This window comes from Ceratotherium simum, chromosome 18 (assembly GCF_057802395.1).
Source record: "Ceratotherium simum simum isolate JZ-2026a chromosome 18, ASM5780239v1, whole genome shotgun sequence".
Taxonomy (NCBI): domain Eukaryota; kingdom Metazoa; phylum Chordata; class Mammalia; order Perissodactyla; family Rhinocerotidae; genus Ceratotherium; species Ceratotherium simum.
This window is the reverse complement of record NC_141917.1, coordinates 30,545,063-30,567,200: the sequence shown is the minus strand read 5'-3', so window position 1 is coordinate 30,567,200 and position 22,138 is coordinate 30,545,063. Positions and strand designations below refer to the sequence as shown.

At 36.1% G+C, this 22,138-nt stretch overlaps 1 protein-coding gene across 4 annotated transcripts in view; it reads left to right on the top strand.

Annotated features, from left to right (window-relative positions):
• CPLANE1 (ciliogenesis and planar polarity effector complex subunit 1) overlaps positions 1 to 22,138 on the top strand; it is a 118,240-nt gene that overhangs the window by 34,503 nt on the left and 61,599 nt on the right. For all 4 annotated transcript variants that reach the window (XM_087443206.1, XM_087443209.1, XM_087443208.1 and 1 more), the window contains exons 21-26: positions 6,646 to 6,784; positions 11,214 to 11,323; positions 11,485 to 11,643; positions 11,763 to 11,871; positions 13,144 to 13,444; positions 15,358 to 16,267. In XM_087443206.1, the coding sequence (XP_087299332.1) occupies positions 6,646 to 6,784; positions 11,214 to 11,323; positions 11,485 to 11,643; positions 11,763 to 11,871; positions 13,144 to 13,444; positions 15,358 to 16,267 (1,728 nt within the window). The remainder of the gene's footprint in view (positions 1 to 6,645; positions 6,785 to 11,213; positions 11,324 to 11,484; positions 11,644 to 11,762; positions 11,872 to 13,143; positions 13,445 to 15,357; positions 16,268 to 22,138) is intronic.

Sequence of the window (22,138 nt, the reverse complement as noted above, 5' to 3'; positions counted from 1 at the left end):
ATCTCCTGGCTATTCAAACAGTAATTTAGATACCGCTTTAATTTGTCCTGAAGGGAATTAAGATTACTAATTAGCTGACCTTAAAATAGGGAGATTATCCTAGTTTATTTTGGTGGCCCCAGTATAATCACACAAACCCTTGAAAGCAGAAAAAGAGGCAGAAGAGTCAGACAGTGAGATGCAATTGGAAAGGAAGATAAGAGAAATGAGATGGAAGGGGAGATCAGAAGAGTGTGAAGGACTCAACTCACCCTTGCTGGCTTTGAAGAAGGCCATGATCTGGGAGAGATGAAAGCAGCTTCTAGAAACTGAGAATGTTCCCCACCCTATAGCCAGTAATGAAATGGGGGGACCTCAGTCCTATAACCACATGGAACAGAATTTTGCTAACAACCTAAATGAGTCTGGAAATAGATTTCCCCTGGATCCTCTAAAAAGAGGGAGGCAGCCTTGCTGTTACCTTGATTGGCCTGGTGAGACTGAAAGTAGAGAACCAGCTGAGCCACACTGTGCCTCGACTTCTGATCCACAGAAGCTGTGTGATATTAAATGTGTGGTGTTTTAAGCTGCTAAATTTGTGGTAATTTGTTAGGGTGGCAATAGGAAACTAATATAGTGCAGAATCTTTATTTCACCTAACTTCACCAATTTTTTTATTGATGTGTAATTCACATACCATAAAAATTCACCTTTTTAAGCTTTACAATTCATTGATTTTTGTATATTCACAAACTTGTGCAATCATCACCACTGTTTAATTCCAGAACATTTTCATCACCCCAAAAAGAAACACATTGGCAGTCATGTCCCATTTTCTTTTCTCCCCAGCCCTTGACAACTGTTAATCTACTTTTTGTCTCTATGGATTTCCCTTTTGTGGACATTTTATATAAATCATACAATATGTGGGCTTTTTGGCTGACTTCTTTCATTTAGCACGATGTTTTTTTTTTTGTGCAGAAGATCGGCCCTGAGCTAACATTTGTTGCACATCTTCCTCTTTTTGCTGAGGAAGATTAGCCCTGAGTTAACATCTGTGCCCATCTTCCTCTGTTTTGTATAAGGGATGCCACTACAGCATGGTTTGATGAATGGTGCTTAGGTCTGTGCCCGGGATCCGAACCTGTGAACCCCGGGCTGCTGAAGCGGAGTGGATGAACTTAACCACTGTGCCACCAGGCTGGTCCCTAGCACAGTGTTTTTAAGGTTCATTCATACTGTAATATGAATCAGTACTTTATTCATTTTTATGGCTGAATAATATTCCATTGTATGGGTATACAACATTTTATCCATTCATCCATTGATGGACGTTTGGATTGTTTCCACTATTTGGCTGTTATGAATAATGCTGCAACACAAAACATATGTTTTGTGAACATATGTTTTTCATTCCCTTCATTCCACCTAGGAGTGGAATTGCTGGGCCATATGGTAACCCTGTTTAACTGGGGTTTTTTTTGTGAGGGAGATCAGCCCTGATCTAACATCCATGCTAATCCTCCTCTTTTTGCTGAGGAAGACCGGCTCTGAGCTAACATCTATTGCCAATCTCTCTCCTTTTTTTCTTCCCCAAAGCCCCAGTGGATAGTTGTATGTCATAGCTGCACATCCTTCTAGTTGCTGTATGTGGCACGTGGCCTCAGCATGGCCGGAGAAGCGGTGCGTCAGTGCGCGCCCGGGGTTCCAAACCGGGGCCGCCAGTAGCAGAGCGTGCGCACTTAACCGCTAAGCCACCGGGCCAGCCCCCTGTTTAACTTTTTTGGAGAACTACCCAACAGTTTTCCAAAGCATCTACACCATTTTTGAGGCTGAGAAAAGTCCATATTTCTTAAACCCCTGGGGCTCATTAGACTCTAGGACTAACAGGTCGTAAACTAGAGCCTTCCTCTGTGTAGTCATTGCCACTCTCACCATCCAGTGCTCTGTTTGACCCAGGGCTTATCTTCAGGGCTTATTGTCAATGCCTGGGCTACACTTACGGAAGTGGCTCATAAATTCCTTCTAATTTAGTTTTCCTCAAATTTATCTGACAGTTTCATTGTCAGCCCATAAATTTCTTGATCTTGGGACAGGTGCCAAAGGTGTGGAAGTTTATTCTTATGGAAATATATGCAATATATATGTGATTCCTTATGTTGCTGTATTCTTTACCTCTTTCACTGGGACTTTATGTGGCATGTAATTTAATTATAAATTTGATTATAGCAAATTAATGTTTTTTAATTTGATGGAATTGTGGAATACTTCTTTTCTTGTTACCAAAATTGTAAGATCTTTATCCATGAAAGCAAAAAAGAGTCTTTTATTTCCTTGTTTATTCTCTGTCTAAATATAAAATGACTGCCAATCAGGGGGAAATTCCTTCTTAACCTCACATTTACCCCTTGATAGCACCATTAGAAATGTATTGCATGTAGGTTACGATAATTTTTAGATATGCCTAATTTATCTGTTTTTTCATCTAGTTTAAAAAATTAACAGTACATGTGCATGTTAACAATTCAAATGTGTTATTGAAGATGTCAGTGAAAGTGGCAGAGTAAGGACCTCTAAATATCACTTCTCCTGAAAAACAATGAGAATATTGGCAAAAATTGTCAGAATCAAGTTTTTCAGAACTCCGGAAATTAACCAAAAGCTTGCAGCAATCCAGAGAGTATTTATTCAAGAAACAAGAAGGTATGGCCCATACACAGGGTAAAAAAGCAATCAATAGAAACGGTCTATGAGGAAGCCCAAATGTTGACTCTACTAGACAAAGACTTGTAACCATCTATTTTAAATATATTTAAAGAACTAAAGGAAACCATTTGTAAAGAACAAAAGGAACATATGAGAATAATGTCTCACTAAATAGAGAATATTAATAAAGAGATAGAAATGATAAAAAAAGAACCAAACAGAAATTCTGGAGTTGAAAATTACAATAACTGAAATGAAAAGGTCACTAAAGGGGCTCAACAGCAGATATGAACAGACAGGAAAATCAGCAAACTTGAAGATAAGTCAATTGAGATTATGCAATATGAGGAACAGAAAGGAAAAAAAAGAGAGAAGTGAACAGTGCCTCAGTGACCTGCCGGACACCTTCAAGCATATCAAAATATTCGAATGGGAGTCCCAGAAGGAGAAAAGAGAGAGAAACGGGCAGAAAGAAAGTTCAGAGAAATAATGGCCAAAACTGTCCCAAATTTGATGAAAAACTTTAATCTGCACATCCAAGAGGCTCAACCAACTTCAAGTAGGTTAGACTCAAAAGAGATCCATCCCTAGACATATCATAGTCAAACTGTCAAAAGCCAAAGACCGAGAGAGAATCTTGAAAGCAGCAAGAGAGAAGCAATTCATCACGTATAAGGGCTCCTTAATAAGATTAACAGCTGAGTTCTCATCAGAAACCATGGAGGCCAGTCATAATTAAAAGAGTTAGTGAAAAGTGAGTTTCTCGCTCATCCTAGACCCTCAATCTACAGAGGTAACCACTATAACTTATGTATCCTTCCAGAAATATTTTATGCATATAAATAATTTCACCATTCACCCCAGAGTTATAGAGAAGATGCTCTTTGATAAAACGTTAGCAGGAAAAATATATAATGATCTATTTATGTTTTTCTTAAAAGTTTTTATTGACAAAAAATAACTGGCTAAATTTATTTAGGATGTAGACTTAGAAGTAAAAACTAATTTATAGTAAAAACCAAGGAAAATCTGAAAAACTGTCATAGTCGAGAGGACCCTAAGGAGACATGATGTCTAAATGTAATGTGGTATCCTGGATGGGATTATAGAACAACAAAAAAAAGACATTGGGTAAAAACTGTGGATATCTGAATAAAGTATGGTCCTTAGTTAATAATAATGTATCAATATTGGTTCATTAATTATAACAAGTGCACCATACTAATGTAAGTTGTTGATAATAGGGAGAACGGGATGTGGGGTATATGGAAACTCTTTTATAAATTTAAAACTGTTCTAAAAAAACAATGTTTATTTAAAAAAACTGTATAGAACAACTACTACTATGCTTTTCTAGTAGCATAAAAAGTTAAGTTAGGAAAATATGGGTCAGTTGTTTTTTAAAACTTTTTATCGGAAATTTTAAAATATAAAAGTAGAAAGAATAGTATAATGAACTTTCATTTATCTGTCACCAAATTTTAACAATTGTTAGCATTTCTTGAATATTGTTTAATCTGTCTTTCTCCACGGGTTTTGTGTGTGTGTGTTTTCAGTATTTTAAATCAGATCCTGGAGACCATCCTGGCATCTTGCTTATAGGCAGTCATGCATTTCTTACTAATAAATACTTTTTTAAAACCTTCGACTATGCTATTTGTATTAGTTTTCTGTTGCCACATAACAAATTACCCAACTTAATATCTTAAAGCAACAATAAACATTTATTATCTCACACAATTTTTGTAGGTTAGGAATATAGGAGTGGCTTTACGGGGTGATTTTGGCTCAGGGTCTCATGAGGTTTCGTACCAAAATGTGGACTGCAGCTCCAGGAATCTGAAGATTTAACTGGGGCTGGAGATGAGATTACAAAATGACTCATGCACATGGCTAAGAAGTTGGTGCTGGTTGTTGGCAGGAGGCTTCCCCCAGAGCAAGTGATCCAAAAGACAGCAAGATGGAAGCTACAATGGCTTTTACGATCTAATCCCAGAAATCACGTATAACCACTTCTATAGTCTCTTCATTAGAGACTAATTACTTAGTCTGGTCTACACTCAAGGTGAGGGAAGTTAGGCTCTACCTTTGAAGGAATGAGTGTCAAAAAATTTGTGGACATATTTTAAAAACACCATACTGTTATACGAAAGTTAACAATAATTCCTTAATATTATCTAATACCTGGTCTATGATCAAATTTCCCTGATTATTTTGAGAATGTCTTTTTTATAGTTGGTTTTTTGATTCAAAGTCCAGTTGAAGTTTGCTCATGTTTGGTTGTAAGATAACAGGAAGGGCTATATTATCGTCAAGTTCATAGGAATCAACAATTTTACCCAGGATCAAACATTACCAATAATTTCAAGGATATAGGTAACCAAAAGACACAGGTGAAACAGAAATATGGAATTGCATACACTGCTCCCAAGTGTTTTCTGGATGCATAAGAATGTGTCCTGGCCTCTGTTTAACATCATGTCACAAAAGGGAGCTATTTCAATTATTGAACATCTCCTTTTTATATATCCCTTTAATTACATAGCTTATGTGTCATTTTTTAGGGATCCATACTCCGTAAATCCATACATTCTAGATTTATTTATAATAACCAACCTAGACAGACTCTGTACATCTAGTAAATACCATTAATGTGTTTGACGAGAAGTCTGTCATTAGCATGCTTCCAAGGGGATTGGACTAGATCATGCCTTTCTTTCTGGAAGTGAATAGTGGAGGAAGAAAATAGATTTCAAGACTGCTGCTAATCCTTTCCTTCCCAGATTTATTATGTCTCTTAGATCGCTTTTCTTTTATTCTCTAACAGTCCCCGTTAATTTTTTTTTCTGGTCTCGATTTGTTAGAGAAACTGGGTAATTTGTCCTGTAACATATTCTGCATTTGTCTGATTTGTTCTGGATTTGTTTTTTCATTTAGTATCATTTAACTTGGTCCTCTTTCCTTTTATTTCCTGTAAACTGGTAATTAATCTATACTCATCGAGATAGAGAGGTTTGATTCGATTAAGGTTCACATTTTCTTAGAAATGAATCTTTTGTAAGTGGAGTTGTATACTTCTCTGTTGTATCATATTATGTGGCACATATGTCTGTTTATCTCACTTTAGTGATGAAATGAATCAATGAGTTTGGGTCGTGTCCTACCCACTGTCACATTCTCCATCAACATATGAACGTTTTACTTAATTTAGCATTTATTTATTTTTTATTTTTTTTAAGATTTTATTTATTTATTTATTTTCCCCCAAAGCCATAGTAGACAGTTGTATGTCACAGTTGCACATCCTTCTAGTTGCTTTATGTGGGACGCGGCCTCAGCATGGCCAGAGAAGCGGTGCGTCGGTGCACGCCCCGGGATCCGAGCCCCGGCCGCCAGCAGCTGAGCTGCGCACACTTAACCGCCAAGCCACGGGGCCGGCCCTAATTTAGCATTTATTGATAATCCTTGCTAGAATCATTATTTTATTAGGAGTTGCCAAATGGTGACTTTCTAATTCTGTCATTTATAGGTTACATAGTTTTTAAAAAGTTATGTATGTAGATATGTTTTTTATATTTGTTTTTTAGATACTGCACATAGTTTTATTTTGTATGGGACTTGGATACTTAAATTTCTTTGTTATGTCTGTGGGAAAAGCCAGGGACAAATAGCATTAAATTTTTTTATACAGGCAAAACTGAGTAACAAGACTGGGCCATTTGTTTAGAACCTCCTTTGTCTCTTTTGAGATCTGACCTAGTGAATTTCTTGAATTAAATTTGTGAACTAAGTTTCTGAAAGTACAGCTGATTTCAGGGTATTTTACTTACCTATGTTAGGAACCATGTTGTGTTTTCTATTGTGTATGGTTTATCTTACTTGCATTGTATGTTGCTTTATAGTTTCCTTAAAAATGGAGTTATATGACTGATAACATATTCTGTCATTCTTTACTTTCAGATTCGAATGAAAGCGTCCCTTCCTTCATTGAGTCCTTTCCCTCAGTCGTTACTTAATTACTGTAAAGGAGGTGTAGAATTCTTTCGACCTGGAGCAACTGGAGACTACAAGCTTGATGAAGTTTCCATTAAAGCAATAGGTTTGTCCAAAATGAACTGCTTGTTTAAAAATTAGGCTTAAATATGAATAATGATGTATTTTACATTTGATTTGGGAAAGTTTCTAAACTATTGTTACTCTTCAAAGTATAGTATGTTATATGACATTTTAATTTGTGTTTACAAGTATATACTGTATTTTAACAGCCATGTATATATGTAGACTACGTGCATGGTATTAAATTAGGAATTTATTATATAAAACAAATTGTGACAATTATAACATTATTGTCATTGTTTCATCGTTTAAATTTGGAATTTTAGCACTCAAGAATGACTTTCTCTGGTAATTTTCCTGCTCTTAGGATATGCTGCCAACCTACTGTAAGTGGACAGGCCTTGAACCTTTCAATATTGACTTACTAATTTTGTTTCCTGCTTTTCTAACTTAACATACCCACTTAAGCTGTTTTCAATTTTATAAACTTTCATATCTATTAATTTTAATGGCTTTTATTAATGTACATATTATAATTTACTTCAGTTATACATTTAAGTTGCCTCTGGCATATCAGTTTCTTTTTTCTATTTTGAAATATTTCCTTAGGATAGATCCTCAGAAGTGGAATTGCTGAGTTAATGGATATGTCTGTTTTATATTTCTTGAAATAGTATGCCAAATTTTATAATTCCCTCAGATTAATTTAATGGGTAAAAAAATGATAGTTTTATATTAACATGTCTTTATTTTGACTAGTTATATTGAATATTTAGCTCGCAATTTGTATTTTCTCTTAGAAATTAATTGCATGTTCAGGGTCTATGTCCAGTTATCTGCATAACAAGTTTAGAGAGAACAAAAACTTTAGCTATCATTTCATTCTTTTTTCCTTAATCCTTAATTGTTTTTTTTTTTTTTTTTATGAGGAGATCAACCCTGTGCTAACATCTGCCAATCCTCCTCTTTTTTTGCTGAGGAAGACTGGCCCTGGGCTAACATCCGTGCCAGTTTTCCTCCACTTTATATGGGATGCTGCCACAGCATGGCTTCCCAAGCAGTGCGTCGGTGCACCCCCGGGATCCGAACTGGGGAACCCTGGGCCCGCTGGGCTGCTGTAGCGGGATCGCGAGTACTTAACTGCTTGTGTCGCTGGGCCGGCCCCTTTAATCCTTAATTCTTATCAGTTACATTTATATTCAGCCCTGATCTTATCTCTGAAGTTTGATTCAAGTTCCTTTGTAACTCAGTCACCCTTAGTACTAATATTAAGTAATGTGTGTCTTTCACTTCAGACTGTTTTTCAAACTGTATTGATATTAAAATGCTTTTCAATTGTTTCTCTCAGCTGTCATGAGCCTAGTTTCATAAACTTTTCATTCACCTAACAAAAGAAAGAGCCAGGCAGGTGTCACCTGGAAATGTATGTACAATCTTAGTTTATGTCTTGAAAATCTGGATTTGTGAGCAATGAGTTAAATTTACAACAATCCCAGTTAAAATATTTTTGCTCGTAAGTAGAACATAGTCCTTTGAAGTGATTTAAATGAAGTGACTTAAATGAACACGTATTCTTAGTATTTTCATTTTGACTCTAGCTGAGGTCTACTGTTTAATTGGTCTACTATTTAATTACTCCTTTGCTTGATTTGGTCTTTCCATTGTTGAGAAGTGATTTGGCTAGATTAAAAAGTTTCCCTTCCTAGTTTGTTATCTAAAATAGTGACTTGCAGACTTTTTTTGAAGCTTTTTATTATAGAAAATTTAAACAAAAGTAGAGACAATATAATGAGCTCTCAAGTACCTGTCACTCACCTGCAACAGTTTCATCACATGAAAGCAAATTTGAAATCATGATTTCACTTGTAACTACTTCAGTATATGTACTTGACAAATCAGAAATTTTTTATGACTGGAGTTCTATTATCATGCCTGACACAGTCAAAATTCATTAATATTATATATTATCTATTCTGTGTTTAAATTTCTTTCATTATCTCAGATACGTTTTTTTACAGTTTTTTCAAATGTAGATCCAAACAGCGTCCTCTATACATTGCATTTTGGTCAAAATGTAAGTCTCTTTTTTTTTAAAGATTTTATTTATTTATTTTTTTCCCCCCAAAGCCCCAGTAGATAGTTGTATGTCACAGCTGCACATCCTTCTAGTTGCTGTATGTGGGACGCGGCCTAAGCATAGCCGGAGAAGTGGCGTGTCGGTGCGCGCCCGGGATCCGAACCCGGGCCGCCAGCAGCAGAGCGCGAGCACTTAACCGCTAAGCCACGGGGCCGGCCCGAGTCTCTTTAAATCTATAAAACTTTTCTTCCCCCCATTTTTTTCTATGCCATTTATTTATTGAGGAAACAAAAACATTTGTCCAGTAGAACCTCTTCCATTCTGGTTTCAGTTGATTACATCTTTTGGGTATTCGAACATTTTTTTTTTATTTTTTTATTTTTTTGTGAGGAGATCAGCCCTGTGCTAACATCCGCCAATCCTCCTCTTCTTTTGCTGAGGAAGACAGCCCTGGGCTAACATCTGTGCCCATCTTCCTCCACTTTATATGGGACGCCGCCACAGCATGGCTTGCCAAGCAGTGCCGTCGGTGCGCGCCCGGGATCCGAACCAGCGAACCCCGGGCCGCCACAGCGGAGCGCGCGCACTTAACCGCTTGCGCCACCGGGCGGGCCCAATATTCAAACATTTTTGACCATGACTTATAGTAAGATGCTGATTTTACATCAAGACAGTACAGACATACCCCTGTATAAAATTGGAATGAAAATTTAATGAACTATCCTTACTCTTTCTATGTGCAATGCACTCTTGATATTTTCTATTGTATTTTATTTTTTAAAATAGTTGAGACCCACTGAATTGATTATATAGCCTAGTGATTAGTAATAGATTGTAATCCACAGTTTGAAAAACACTGATAAGTGATGCTTTTAGAAGATGAATAGCTGCCTAGTATGTTGCTGCACTATATCTTGCTGATTCTTGGACTTAGTTCTATCCCAGCACACCTGTAAAATATGAAACAATGAAACATACCTAGCAGTAATGGTGCCTTTCTGAAAAGGAAAGATTGGACCATGCTCCCCTAGTGTAGTTTGAAAATGCCAGTAGGTGATCTTGATATCCCCCCTGGGGGCATATACCCACCACCACCACTCTCCCCATTCCTCTACCCCCCAACCCTCATCCTCCATGGGTAGGATTTGTAGAAGACCTGCTTTCTGCACAGTTTCTGTAATGTCAAACTGTGCTTTCTGGCTTTGTAATAGTTGTTTAAAAAATATATTAAGTACCTTTCTAAGAAAAATGAAAATACTGGCCACTAATATTAAAGTCAGTTTGCTATAAAAATAAGGCTGATTAAAAAAAATTTAAGGCTTAAAGGAATGACTATTAAGTTTTCCACAGGAAAAGATGCTATTAACCTCAGAACAGTAGAGAAGATGGGTCTTACTTGATTGGTCACACTTTAGTTCTAATAAGAGAAATTACATTTAAGATTAGCAGAACAGTGGAAGCATGTTTTGTTAGCTGGATTGTGAGCTCTTGCATTGTGTATAGTTAAATCATGATGCTCCATACAACGGAATACTATACTGGCAATAAAAATACCTAGTATGTTTATGTTACCACCAAGGAAAGATATCCAAGATACATTAGGCAAAAAAAAAGCTGGTTGCAAAACAGTATATTTAGTGTGATTTTATATATCTTTGTGTAGTTGTGTTGCTTTTAATAAAAAAATTGTTTAATGTTGGAAATTATGTTTTTAGTATTGAGAATTTTTAAACTGAAATGCTCATCAATAAATGATTTTCCAAATAAATTAACTATACAATATTAAGTAGAGCTATGTGTGTTGACTTTGAAAAATATACATAATATACTAAAAAGTTTAAAGCAAGTAAACTACTAGTAAAGAGAGTATTTACTCTATAAAATTTTTTTCAATATTTTGGTGAAACTGACATGCATGAAATATTGTAGAATAATATACATAAAAATTCTGGAAGGTGACCGGCCCTGTGGCGCAAGCGGTTGAGTGCGCATGCTCTGCTTTGGTGGCCTGGGGTTCGCAGGTTTGGATCTGGGCGCACACTGACGCACCACTTGTCAAGCCATGCTGTGTCCGCATCCCATATAAAGTAGGGGAAGATGGGCACTGGTGTTACCTCAGGGCCAATCTTCCTCAGCAAAGAAAAAAAAGAAAAGAAAAGAAAAAGAGGAGGATTGGCATTGGATGTTAGCTCAGGGCTGATCTTCCTCACAAAAAAAAAATAATTCTGGAAAGATATCTATGACTTTTATATAAGGTGTTTACAATGAGCATATGTTTCTTTTATAATCAACAAAATAAAGACATTCATTTGGGAAAAAAACAACAGTGGTGAAGTTGTTATAATATCTCTATACATACTCATACAGTTTTCTTTTGTTTTTATTCCTGATTTAGGTTGCTTTAGAGAACTTTGTGCTTTGTGTTGGATGCTGCATATTCGTGATAAGTTATCCAATAGTTGCAGACAATATCAGAAAGCAAGAGAAAATGTGGAGGGAAAAAAGGTATTTACCTGCACAGGAAAAAGAAAAATGAGCAAATATTACTTGGGAAATCATTGCTTGATAGAAGATTTTACTGTTTGTAGTAGAACTTTCTTTTGCACTTATTCTGGTCTGTCCATCTGAAATGAAAAGGAAATGAATTTTTTCAATAATCCTTTTAGGACCTTGATGTGGAGTTTGATTCTTGTATGGTTGAGCACTGTCTCAGTGCGGTGGAATGGGCTTATAGAATGCTGCCCTTCTCTCGGTTTTCTAATATTGAAGAACTTATTCAGGATCTAATTTTGAGCCTCATTGGAGAACTGCCACCAATCAGAAAGGTAATGTGATTGTAGGTGAAAATAAACTTAATCAGAATCAGAGACTTTAAAGGATTTTTATTTCATTTTAATTTAAGAATGATGTTGCTCATAAAACTAATTTTTAAATTTTTCTGAAGGTAGCAGAAATTTTTGTGAAAGCCTTTCCGAATCCTGAGGATGTAAGAGTTCCCTTAAGAGAAAAATATCACTCTCTTCAACAGAGACTCAGACACTGTGTTGTGAAAGGTATTATTTGTCATTTCTTAGATGTCTGATAGATAAATTACTGAAGATTCTCTTTTTGTTTTGAAAGCATTTATTTTCTAGTGCTTATGATTCTATGCAGTTCTGTCTTTCCTTGGAGATAGCGGTCTGAGAAGGCAGAAGCAGTTCCTCATTATAGAAGCACTAATTCTGTTGCTTTGGAATCAGACAGAGCTGACTTCGTGTCATGGCTTTCTCAGTTAGTAACTGTATGACCACAGGCAAGTTGCTCAGTCTCTGAGCCTCATTTCCTTATTTGTAAAATGAGTATATTAATATCTGCTTTATGAATGTGTATTGAAAGAGGATTAAATAAGATAAAATATATAAAATGAACACATAGTGCCTTGAATAATGCAGATATTTTATTGAAAACTAGTTTTCTTCCTCTCTCTTTATGGTTATTTATGCTTCTAATTTTATTCTCTACGTTCACGATGACCTTGTGGAAGTTTTCTTTTTATTACGTTAAAATACACATAAAATAAAATTGATCATTTTTAAGTGTACAATTTAATGTTATTAATTACATTCACAATGTTGTAGAAATTTTTAAAGACTTCAAATTACCCTCTTTTTTAGAACTGTAATCTGGTATTTAAGTCTAGTTGTGTCCTATGGTTTCACATTATTGCATTTATATACTTATATATATTATATATATTAATATACTTATATTGTATATTTATATGTACTTACATTGGGATTTCTATCTTTCTTAAGACTTTTTGACATCCTCTAAAATGTCCTGTTTATGTATTAATAATGTTTAAAATTTTTTTAAAGCCAGCTTTGAAAAACTTGCAATGCTGTTGTTTGCCATTACTTGAAATCAGAAAGGTGTCCTTAAAGTTTCTTTGGCTAATATTTTACTCATGTTTTGTTATTCACCAGTCTGTGGGAATGGAAAAAAAAATGTTAGTCATTCTTTTTATAATTATCCTTCTGATTTATTAAGTAGTTAAATGACGTCTTAATTTTTTGTTTTCCCGTGTATACTTTTTTATGGAGTGTGAGTTCTATCCCTTTTATTGTTCTTTAATAGACCTTCTCTAGCTTCTGCAGTTCTACCTTAAAACATGGACCATAGCTTTTTAACGAATACTGAAGAAAGCATGATCTGTAAAAATGTGGAAATAAGCCTTAGTCGTCAGTTAGATTTCATGTTCCCAGGAGGGACCAGAATTGGGTTCCCTGTGTCTTGAGTTGAAACATTCTAATGAACTGTAAGACCTTTTGTTCTTTTCTTTCTAGGTCCTCAAACTGAGGAAATGATGTCTGTTATCATGCATTCTATCCATAAAGTGAGGGTGAAAGCCCTAAAACGTGTGCAGAGAAATATAGGTTCTTTTGAGATGAATATATGGGAACCAACTGAAGAAGAAAAACCAGCTGAGGTTTCAGGTTTTGACAGGTTTTCCCTGGGGACTAGTTTGAGCAGGAGCACACTCACAGAACTGGGGAATTCTCTGGTCCACAGTGATGCAGATATAGCAGATACCTTCTCTGAAGCTATATCAGTTGAAGAAAAAAGCAGGATACATTTCTATCAAAGGTACAATTGAGATCTCTTAATAGCAAGCATTCGCTTCCTTTGGAAAAAAGTAGTTTTCGTGCAACTGATGAGCTGATTTCTAGTCCCAGCAACCTCGCTGATTGTGCAATTAACAATATGGATGATTAGTCTACCCTCCCTACTCACGAAGATGTTAGGAGTATAAAATGAGACTGTACGTTTGCAAATCCATTTTAAATATTAGTGAAATATGAAGTAATGTTTTTTTTGAAGATTTTCCCTGAGCTGACATCTGTTGCCAATCTTCCTCTTTTTGCTGAGGAAGATTCACCCTGAACTAACATCTGTTGCCAATCTTCCTCTACTTTGTATGTGAGCTGCCGTCACAGCATGGCCACAGATAGACAAGTGGTGTAGATGTGTGCCCAGGAACCGAACCCAGGCTGCCAAAGTGGAGCGCACTGAACTTAACCACTAGGCCACTGGGGCCGGCCCAAAATATGAAGTAATTTTGCCACCTGAAAGTATAAAATCAAATGAGTAGATAAAATTCTAGAGTTCACTGGAGGACTTTTAGGTTTTTTTTTAGTAATCATTAGACTTAAATACTCTAGGATTATTGGGTTAGCTGTATTATTTTTAAGGCTTTCCAGGGAAGGAACTTGCACATTCATCTTTGAAACTTGTCCATAAATTGTTGAGAAATTCTTGCTTATCTTTTAAACTTCTGTTATTTTAAACTGATTTTTTATAATTCCAGTATCTGCAGTGCAATTTATCCTTCTCATGACTGAAAGACTATATAATCAACCATAATCTTGCTTAAGTGAAATAATCCCATCTACTCTAAACATCTGCTTAAACCGTATCTCATAATGTTATAAATGATATGCTTGTTACACCAGACAGCTTCAGTCTTAGCACAGGAATGCCCTGGAGGCTGCTTTAATAAGAAGAGACGTGGTGACTTCAGCCCAGGTGCTTAAAACGAACCTTGTATTTTTCTTATTGCGAGAACTAGCAATCTGTGTCCTGCCCTAGGGACTATGTTGAAAGGAAACAGATTTAAAAGTAATTATGGTTGGCAGTTAAGGTGCCTGCCTAACAGGTTTAACAGCAGCAGAAAGTGTTGAGAGAAAGTTCCCAACTTTTGTGTGGTAAAGAGTCCTGAGGGCAGTCCTGCTTACTGCACGTCGTACAGGTGGAGCTGAAAGGGGCAGATGCAAGAGGGAACCAAGAAGCTGTAAACTAAGATGTGTATTGGTAGCTTGTGATTTTTATTGATTTCGTATTCCTAAGTTCTGACCTTTTAGAGGATCTTTTATTTTTCCCAGAAAAACATTCATTTTTTTATACTCAAATTTCTGTGAACACATTTTAATCTCTTTTAGCATAAATTTTCCCTTTTGATATGAGTGTGTTGCATTTTTTGCACTCTGAATGTTCAGCTCTAGTAAACATTTAAAGATCATTCAGTCCAACACTCATTTGAAAGACAGGTTATCGAGGCATTAAAAAAAAGATACATGAGGGGCTGGCCCCGTGGCTTAGTGGTTAAGTGCGCGCCCTCTGCTACTGGCGGCCCAGATTTGGATCCCAGGCTTGCACTGACGCACCGCTTGTCCAGCCCTGCTGAGGCGGTGTCCCACATACAGCAACTAGAAGGATGTGCGACTATGACATACAACTATCTACTGGGGCTTTGGGGAGACAAAGGGCAAAAAGGGGGAGGATTGGCAATAGATGTTAGGTCAGGGCTGGTCTTCCTCAGCAAAAAGAGGAGGATTGGCATGGATGTTAGCTCAGGGCAGATCTTCCTCACCAAAAAAAAAAACAAACAAAAAAAGATACATGACTTATTCAGTAGAGAGAATTTTTGTTGTCAATCTTAAGATCAGTTTTGGTGATTAAATGATCTTTAATTTTGTCTTTTTCAATTTTGTTTGCTTTAGAAATGCCCCGAATCACATGGAATTAACATCAATTGGTAAGCCCAGTGAAAAAAAGAAAATATGTAATCAGAAAGAAAACCCTAAAAGAAAAGAAGATCATGAAAAGTTATTACCAAATGCACTTCCTGTAATAGGTGTTTGGGAATTTGAACGTGATGATGATGAATATATTAAATTCCTTGATCTCTTTTTGAGTTATGTTCTTGAAAGAGACCTACTTGGTTCCAAGGATCCTGGCATTCCATTTCTAACCAGTTTTTCTGGACATCTTAGAGAACATGAACTTAATTCTTTACTTTTTGATGTACATACAACGTTAAAACGACGTCAGGGCAAAACCAAAAGCCAGAATGTGTTTAGAGCTGGCTCTTGCTTTCTTGTTGCTCCTGAGTCATATGAGTCTGAAAAATCAGAAAACCAGGCACTTTCAGCTTCAGTACTGGTTAATCAAGGGATGAAACCTTTTTTAGATAACCCTTTGAATGAAGTCAATAAAAATGAAGGGAAGAGTGGATTGTTTGGTTTAAAACAAAAGTCAATTTACAGAATACAAGATGACAGTCCAGAGAAACCTTTAATCCACAGATTGTCAAACCATACTTTTTGGACTCCCAAATCCATTAAAACTAGAAGATGTAGTTTCAAAGCAATTCAGTGCAATGATGTTAACCCTCAAGAAGATCTTCCTCTAGCGCTAAAGAACATATTTGGCAGTATAAGAAGGTTGCTGGAATGGATGATAAGATGGTCTGATAGAAGACTGCTCTGTGACCCTGGTCTCACTGAGTCGTCCTGTGAGTACAGTCCCATCATTCGTGTAAAGACCTCTGCAGCTGCCATTCTTACATCATTGTGGCTTTTGGAACAACCCTATTTTGCTACATGTAAGGCAAAAAATGCCATTATTAAGGTAAGTACTTGAACTGTTATTTACATACAAATGAGAATTCTCATTTTAGGTTCAAACTATATTTCCCCATCTATTAAAGAATCACTAAAGTAACAAAATTAATGACAATGTTGATTATAATCTGTATCACCTAATTTTTTTTCTTCCAGTGGTTCCTTTTATTCTTAAAAATAATTAATTAGGAAAAAAGTTAGGGTAAAAGTGCTTTCATAGAGGCTGTAGGTTTTGAGGTTTTATGTGTGTTTATAAAAAAGAAAAAGAAGGAAGAAGAAAGAGGAGATAATTTTAAGTGATATTGCAAGTGGTATTACATTTGTATAATTTCTCTTTTAAGTTTCCAGTTGTGATTCAGATGAAGGACTAGGCAGCTATCCAGTATTTATTACTGGTGTCTCATCATATGCATTAGGGAGTCATCTTTCTTATATTCTCTGGCCAGATGAGGTTGGAGAAGCAAACCTAGAAAGGCAGATGGGTATCAGTAGAGGAGTTAGTGCTTATTAGCTATTTTTTCTTTTCCATAGCCAATGGCAAGTAGTAGCCTGCTCTTTTAACCTGTTTGCAATTGCAAGTGTTTTTTTACGTAAGTATCTTTTGATTGAGTGATTGCTATTGCACTCAAAAAATAAAAAAGAAATTAATTTCCAAGAAATTAATCTTGGAAAACAAATTTATTTTCTTAATATGTACGGTAAAGTAGTTGGGACATGGACTTTTTAAAAATATTTGGAGAATTCCAATAATATCTAAATTTGTTCTGTTTTTTTCCTCAGCTTTATTGAGGTATAATTGATGAATAAAATTGTAAGATATTTAAAGTATACAGTGTGATTATTTGATATACATGTACATAGTGAACGTTTTCCCCCCATGGAGTTACTATATCTAACACCTCACCTATTTACTTTTTTTTTTTTTGGTGAGAGCATTTAAGTTCTACTGTCTCAGCAAATTTCAATTATACAATATGGTGTTATCAACTATAGTTACCATGCTAAACATTAGCTCCTCAGACCTTATTCACCTTATAACTGAAAGTTTGTACCCTTTTACCAACTTTTCACTATTTCTCCCACCCCTTAGCCCCTGGCAACCACTTTTCTACTCTCTGTTTTTATGAGTTCGACTTTTCTTTTTTCTTTTTTTAGAGTCCATGTATAAGTGATACCAAGCAGTATTTGTCTTTCTCTATCTGGCTTATTTCACTTAGTATAATACCCTCCAGGTTTATCAATGTTGTTGCAAATGACAGGATTTTCCTCTTTTTTAAGGCTAGTATTTCATTGTGTATTTATATATAGCACATTTTCTTGATCCATTTGTCCATTGACATTTCCATACCTTGGCTATGTTGACTGATGCTGCAATGAACATGGGAGTATAGATACCTCTTCAAGATAATGGGTTCATTTCTTTTGGCTGTATACCTAAAAGTTGGATTGCAGGATCATATGGTAGTTCTATTTTTAATTTCTTGAGGAACCTCCATACTGTTTTCCATAGTGGCTATACCGGTTTATGTACCCACCAGTGGTGTTCAAGGGTTCCCTTTTCTCCTTGTCCTCTCCAGCATTTGTTATTTCTTCTCTTTTTGATAATAGCCATTCTAACAGGTGTGTGGTGATAATCTCATTGTGGTTTTGATTTGCATTTCTCTGATGATTAGTGATGTTGAGCACCTTTGCATGTACCTGTTGGCCATCTGTAGGTCTTCTTTGGAAAAATGTCTATTCAGATCCTCTGCCCATTTTTTAATTGGGTTGTTTGTTTTTTTGCTATTGAGTTGTTTGAGTTCTTTATATGTTTTGGATATTTACCTTTTATCAGGTATGTGATTTGCAGATATTTTCTCCCATTCTGTAAGTTGCCTTTTCATTTTGTTGATAGTTCCTTTGCTGTGCAGAAGCTTTTTAGTTTGATGTAGTCCCACTTGTTTATTTTTGCTTTTGTTACCTTTGCTTTTGGTGTCAAATCCAATAAATCATCACCAATACTGCAGTCAAGGAGCTTACTGCCTATGTTTTCTTCTAGCAGTTTTATGGTTTCAGGTCTTACGTTCAAGTCTTTAATCCATTTTGAGTTAATTTTTGTGTATGTTGTAAGATAGTGGTCTAGTTTCATTCTTTTGCATGTGGCTCTCAAGCTTTCCCAGCATCATTTATTGAAGAGACTTCCCTTTCTCCATTGAATATTCTTGGCTCCTTTGTCAAAAGTTAATTGACCATATATGCATGCATTTGTTTCTGCATTTTCTATTTCATTGATCTATATGTGTGTTTTTATGCCAATACCATATTGTTTTGATAACTCTAGCTTTGTAATATAGTTTGAAATCAGGAAGTGTGATGCCTCCAGCTTTATTCTTCTTTCTCAAGATTGCTTGGCTACTCAGAGTCTTTTGTGGTTCTATACAGATTTTAGGATTGTTTGTTCTATTTCTGTGAAAAGTGCCATTGGAATTTTGATAGGGATTGCATTGAATCTGTAGATTTCTTTGGGTAGTGTGGATATTTTAACAATATTAATTCTTCCAATCCTGAGCACAGAATATCTTTGCATTTATTTGTGTCTTCTTCAGTTTCTTTCATCAGTGTCTTACAGTTTTCAGTGTACAAATCTTTCACCTCCTTGGTTCACTTTATTCCTAGATATTTTATTCTTTTCGATGCAGTTGTAAATGGGATTGTTTTCTTAATTTCTCTTTCTGATAATTCATTGTGAGTGTATAGAAATGCAACTGATTTTTGTATATTGATTTTGTATCCTGCAACTTTACTTTTTTTGTGTGTCTGTACTGAGAAAGATTTGCCCTGAGCTAACATCTTTTTCCAGTCTTCTTTTTTTCCTTGAGGAAGATCAACCCTGAGCTACCATCTGTGCCAGTCTTCCTCTATTTTGTATGTGGGTCACCACCACAGCATGACTGACAAGTGGTGTAGGTCTGTGCCCGGGATCCAAACCTGTGAACCCGGGCTGCCGAAGTGGAGTGCGCTAACTTAACCACTATGCCACGGGGCCAGCCCCTGCAACTTTACTTAATTCATTTTTTTTTTTTTGTGAGGAAGATCAGCCCTATGCCAGCATCTGCCAGTCCTCCTCTTTTTTTGCTGAGGAAGACTGGCCCTGGGCTAACATCCGTGCCCATCTTCCTCCACTTCATGTGGGATGCCGCCACAGCATGGCTTGCCAAGTGGTACATCGGTGCGCACCCGGGATCTGAACTGGCGAACCCCGGGCCGCCGCAGCAGAGCGCGTGCACTTAACCACTTGCGCCACTGGGCCGGCCCCTTACTTAATTCATTTTTGCTAACCATTTTTGGTGGAGTCTTTAGGGTTTTCTATATAAAATGTATGTCATCTGCAAATAGAGACAGTTTTACTTCCTTTCTGATTTGGATGCCTTTATTTTTTTTTCTTGTCTAGTTGCTCTGGCTAGGACTTCCAGTACTATGTTGAATAAAAGTGGTGAGATTGGACATTCTTGTCTTGTTCTTGTCTTAGAGGAAAAACTTTTAGCTTTTCACCATTGAGGAGAATGTTAGCTGTGGGCTTGTCATATATGGCCTTTAGTATGTTGAGTTATGTTCCCTCTATACCCAATTTGTTGCTAGTTTTCATCATGAATGGACATTGAATTTTGTCAAATGTTTTTTCTGCATCTATTGAGATGATCATATGATTTTTATCCTTCATTTTGTTAATGTGGTGCCTCACATTGATTTCTGGATGCTGAACTATCCTTGTATCCCTGGAATAAATCCCACTTGATCATGGGGTATGATCTTTTTAATGTACCATTGAATTCAGTTTGCTGATATTTTGTTGAGGATTTTTGCATCTATGTTCATCAGAGATACTGGCATATAATTTTCTTTTCTTGTAGTGTCTTTGTCTGGCTTTGGTATAATGGTGATGCTGGCCTTGTAAAATGGGTTTGGGAGAGTTCCCGCTCTTCAGTTTATTGGAAGAGTTTAAGAATGATTGGCGTTAATTCTTCTTTAAATGTTTGGTAGAATTTACCAGTGAAGCCATCTGGTCCTGGGATTTTTCACTTGGGAGGTTTTTGATTACTAATTCAATCTCCTTACTCATTAGTGGTCTCTTCAGATTTTCTGTTTATTCATGATTCAGTCTTGGTACCTTGTATGTTTCTAGGAATTTATTCATTTCTTCTAGGTTGTCCAGTTTGTTGGCTTATAATTGTTCATAGTAGTCTTTTATGATTCTTTGTATTTGTGTAGTATCAGTTGTAATGTCTCTTCTTTTGTTTCTAATTTTGAGTCCTCTTTTTCTTGATGAGTGTGGCTAAAGGATTACCTGTTTTGTTTATCTTTTTGAAACACCAGCTCTTAGTTTCTTGATCTTTTCTCTTGTCTATTTTAGTCTCTATTTCATTTATTTCTGCTCTGATCTTTGTTCTTCCTTCTACTAATTTTGGACTTAGTTCTTTTTCTAGTTCCTTTAGGTGTAAACTTAGGTTGTTTGTTTGAGATCTTTCTTTCTTTTTTTTTTCTTTCATTTATATCCCCCGCTCCTTTCTATTAGGTTATTTTCTTATTTATTTATTTATTTTATTGAGGTAACATTGATTTGTAACATTATATAAATTTCAGATGTACATCATTATATTTAGATTTCTGTTCACCACCCAAAGTCTAATTGCCATCCATCACTGTACATATGTGCCCTTTTACCCTTTTTATCCTGTTCCCTCTCGTCTTCCCCTCTGTCTGTTCTCTGTCCCCCCAGTCTATTCTCTGTGTCTATGTGTTTGTTTATTTTTTTATCTTCCACACATGAGGGAAATCATACAGTTTGGCTTTCTCTGTTTGACTTACTTTGCTTAGCATAATGCCCTCAAAGTCCATCCATATTGTCACAAATGGCAGGATTTCATCTTTTTTTTGTGGCTGAGTAGTATTCCATTGTATATATGTACCACATCTTTATCCATTCATCCGTTGATGGGCACTGAGGTTGTTTCCAAGTCTTAGCTATTGTGAATAATGCTGCAATGAGCATAGGAGTGCATATATTTTTTCGAATTAGTGTTTTCGTGTTCTTTGGATAAATACCCAGAAGGGAATAGCTAAATCATGTGGTAGTTCTATTCTTAATTTTTTGAGAAATCTCCATACTGTTTTCCATAGTGGCTGTACCAATTTACATCCCCACCAGCAGTGTATGAGGTTCCCTTTTCTCCACATCCTCTCCAATACTTGTTATTTCTTATTTATTTATGTATCTCTCTCTCTCTATATATATATATCATATATATAGATATATATATTTCTTTTTTTTGAGGAAGATTGGCCCTGAGCTAACATCTGTTGCCAATCTTCCTCTATTTTTATTTTTTTTCTCCCCAAAGCCCCCATACATAGTTGTATATCCTAGTTGTAGGTCCTTCTTGTTCTTCTGTGTGGGATACTGCCTCAGCATGGCTTGATGAGCGGTGAGTAGGTCCGTGCCCAGGATCTGAACCAGCAAACCGCAGGCTGCTGAAGCAGAACATGTGAACTTAACTGCTACGCCACCGGGCTGGCCCCTCTTGTCTTTTAAATAATAGTCATTCTGACAGGTGTGAGGTGATATTTTACTGTGGTTTTGATTTGCATTTCCCTAATAATTAATGATATTGAACATCTTTTCATGTGCCTGTTGGCCATCTGTATATCTTCTTGGGAAAAATGTGCAGATTGTCTGCACATTTTTTAATTGCGTTGTTTGTTTTTTTGTTACTTAGTTGTATGAGTTCTTTATATATTCTGGATATTAACTCCTTATCAGATATATAATTTGCAAATATTATTTCTTTGATCTTAATGTAGGTGTTTGTTGCTATGAACTTCCCTTTTAGAACTGCTTTTG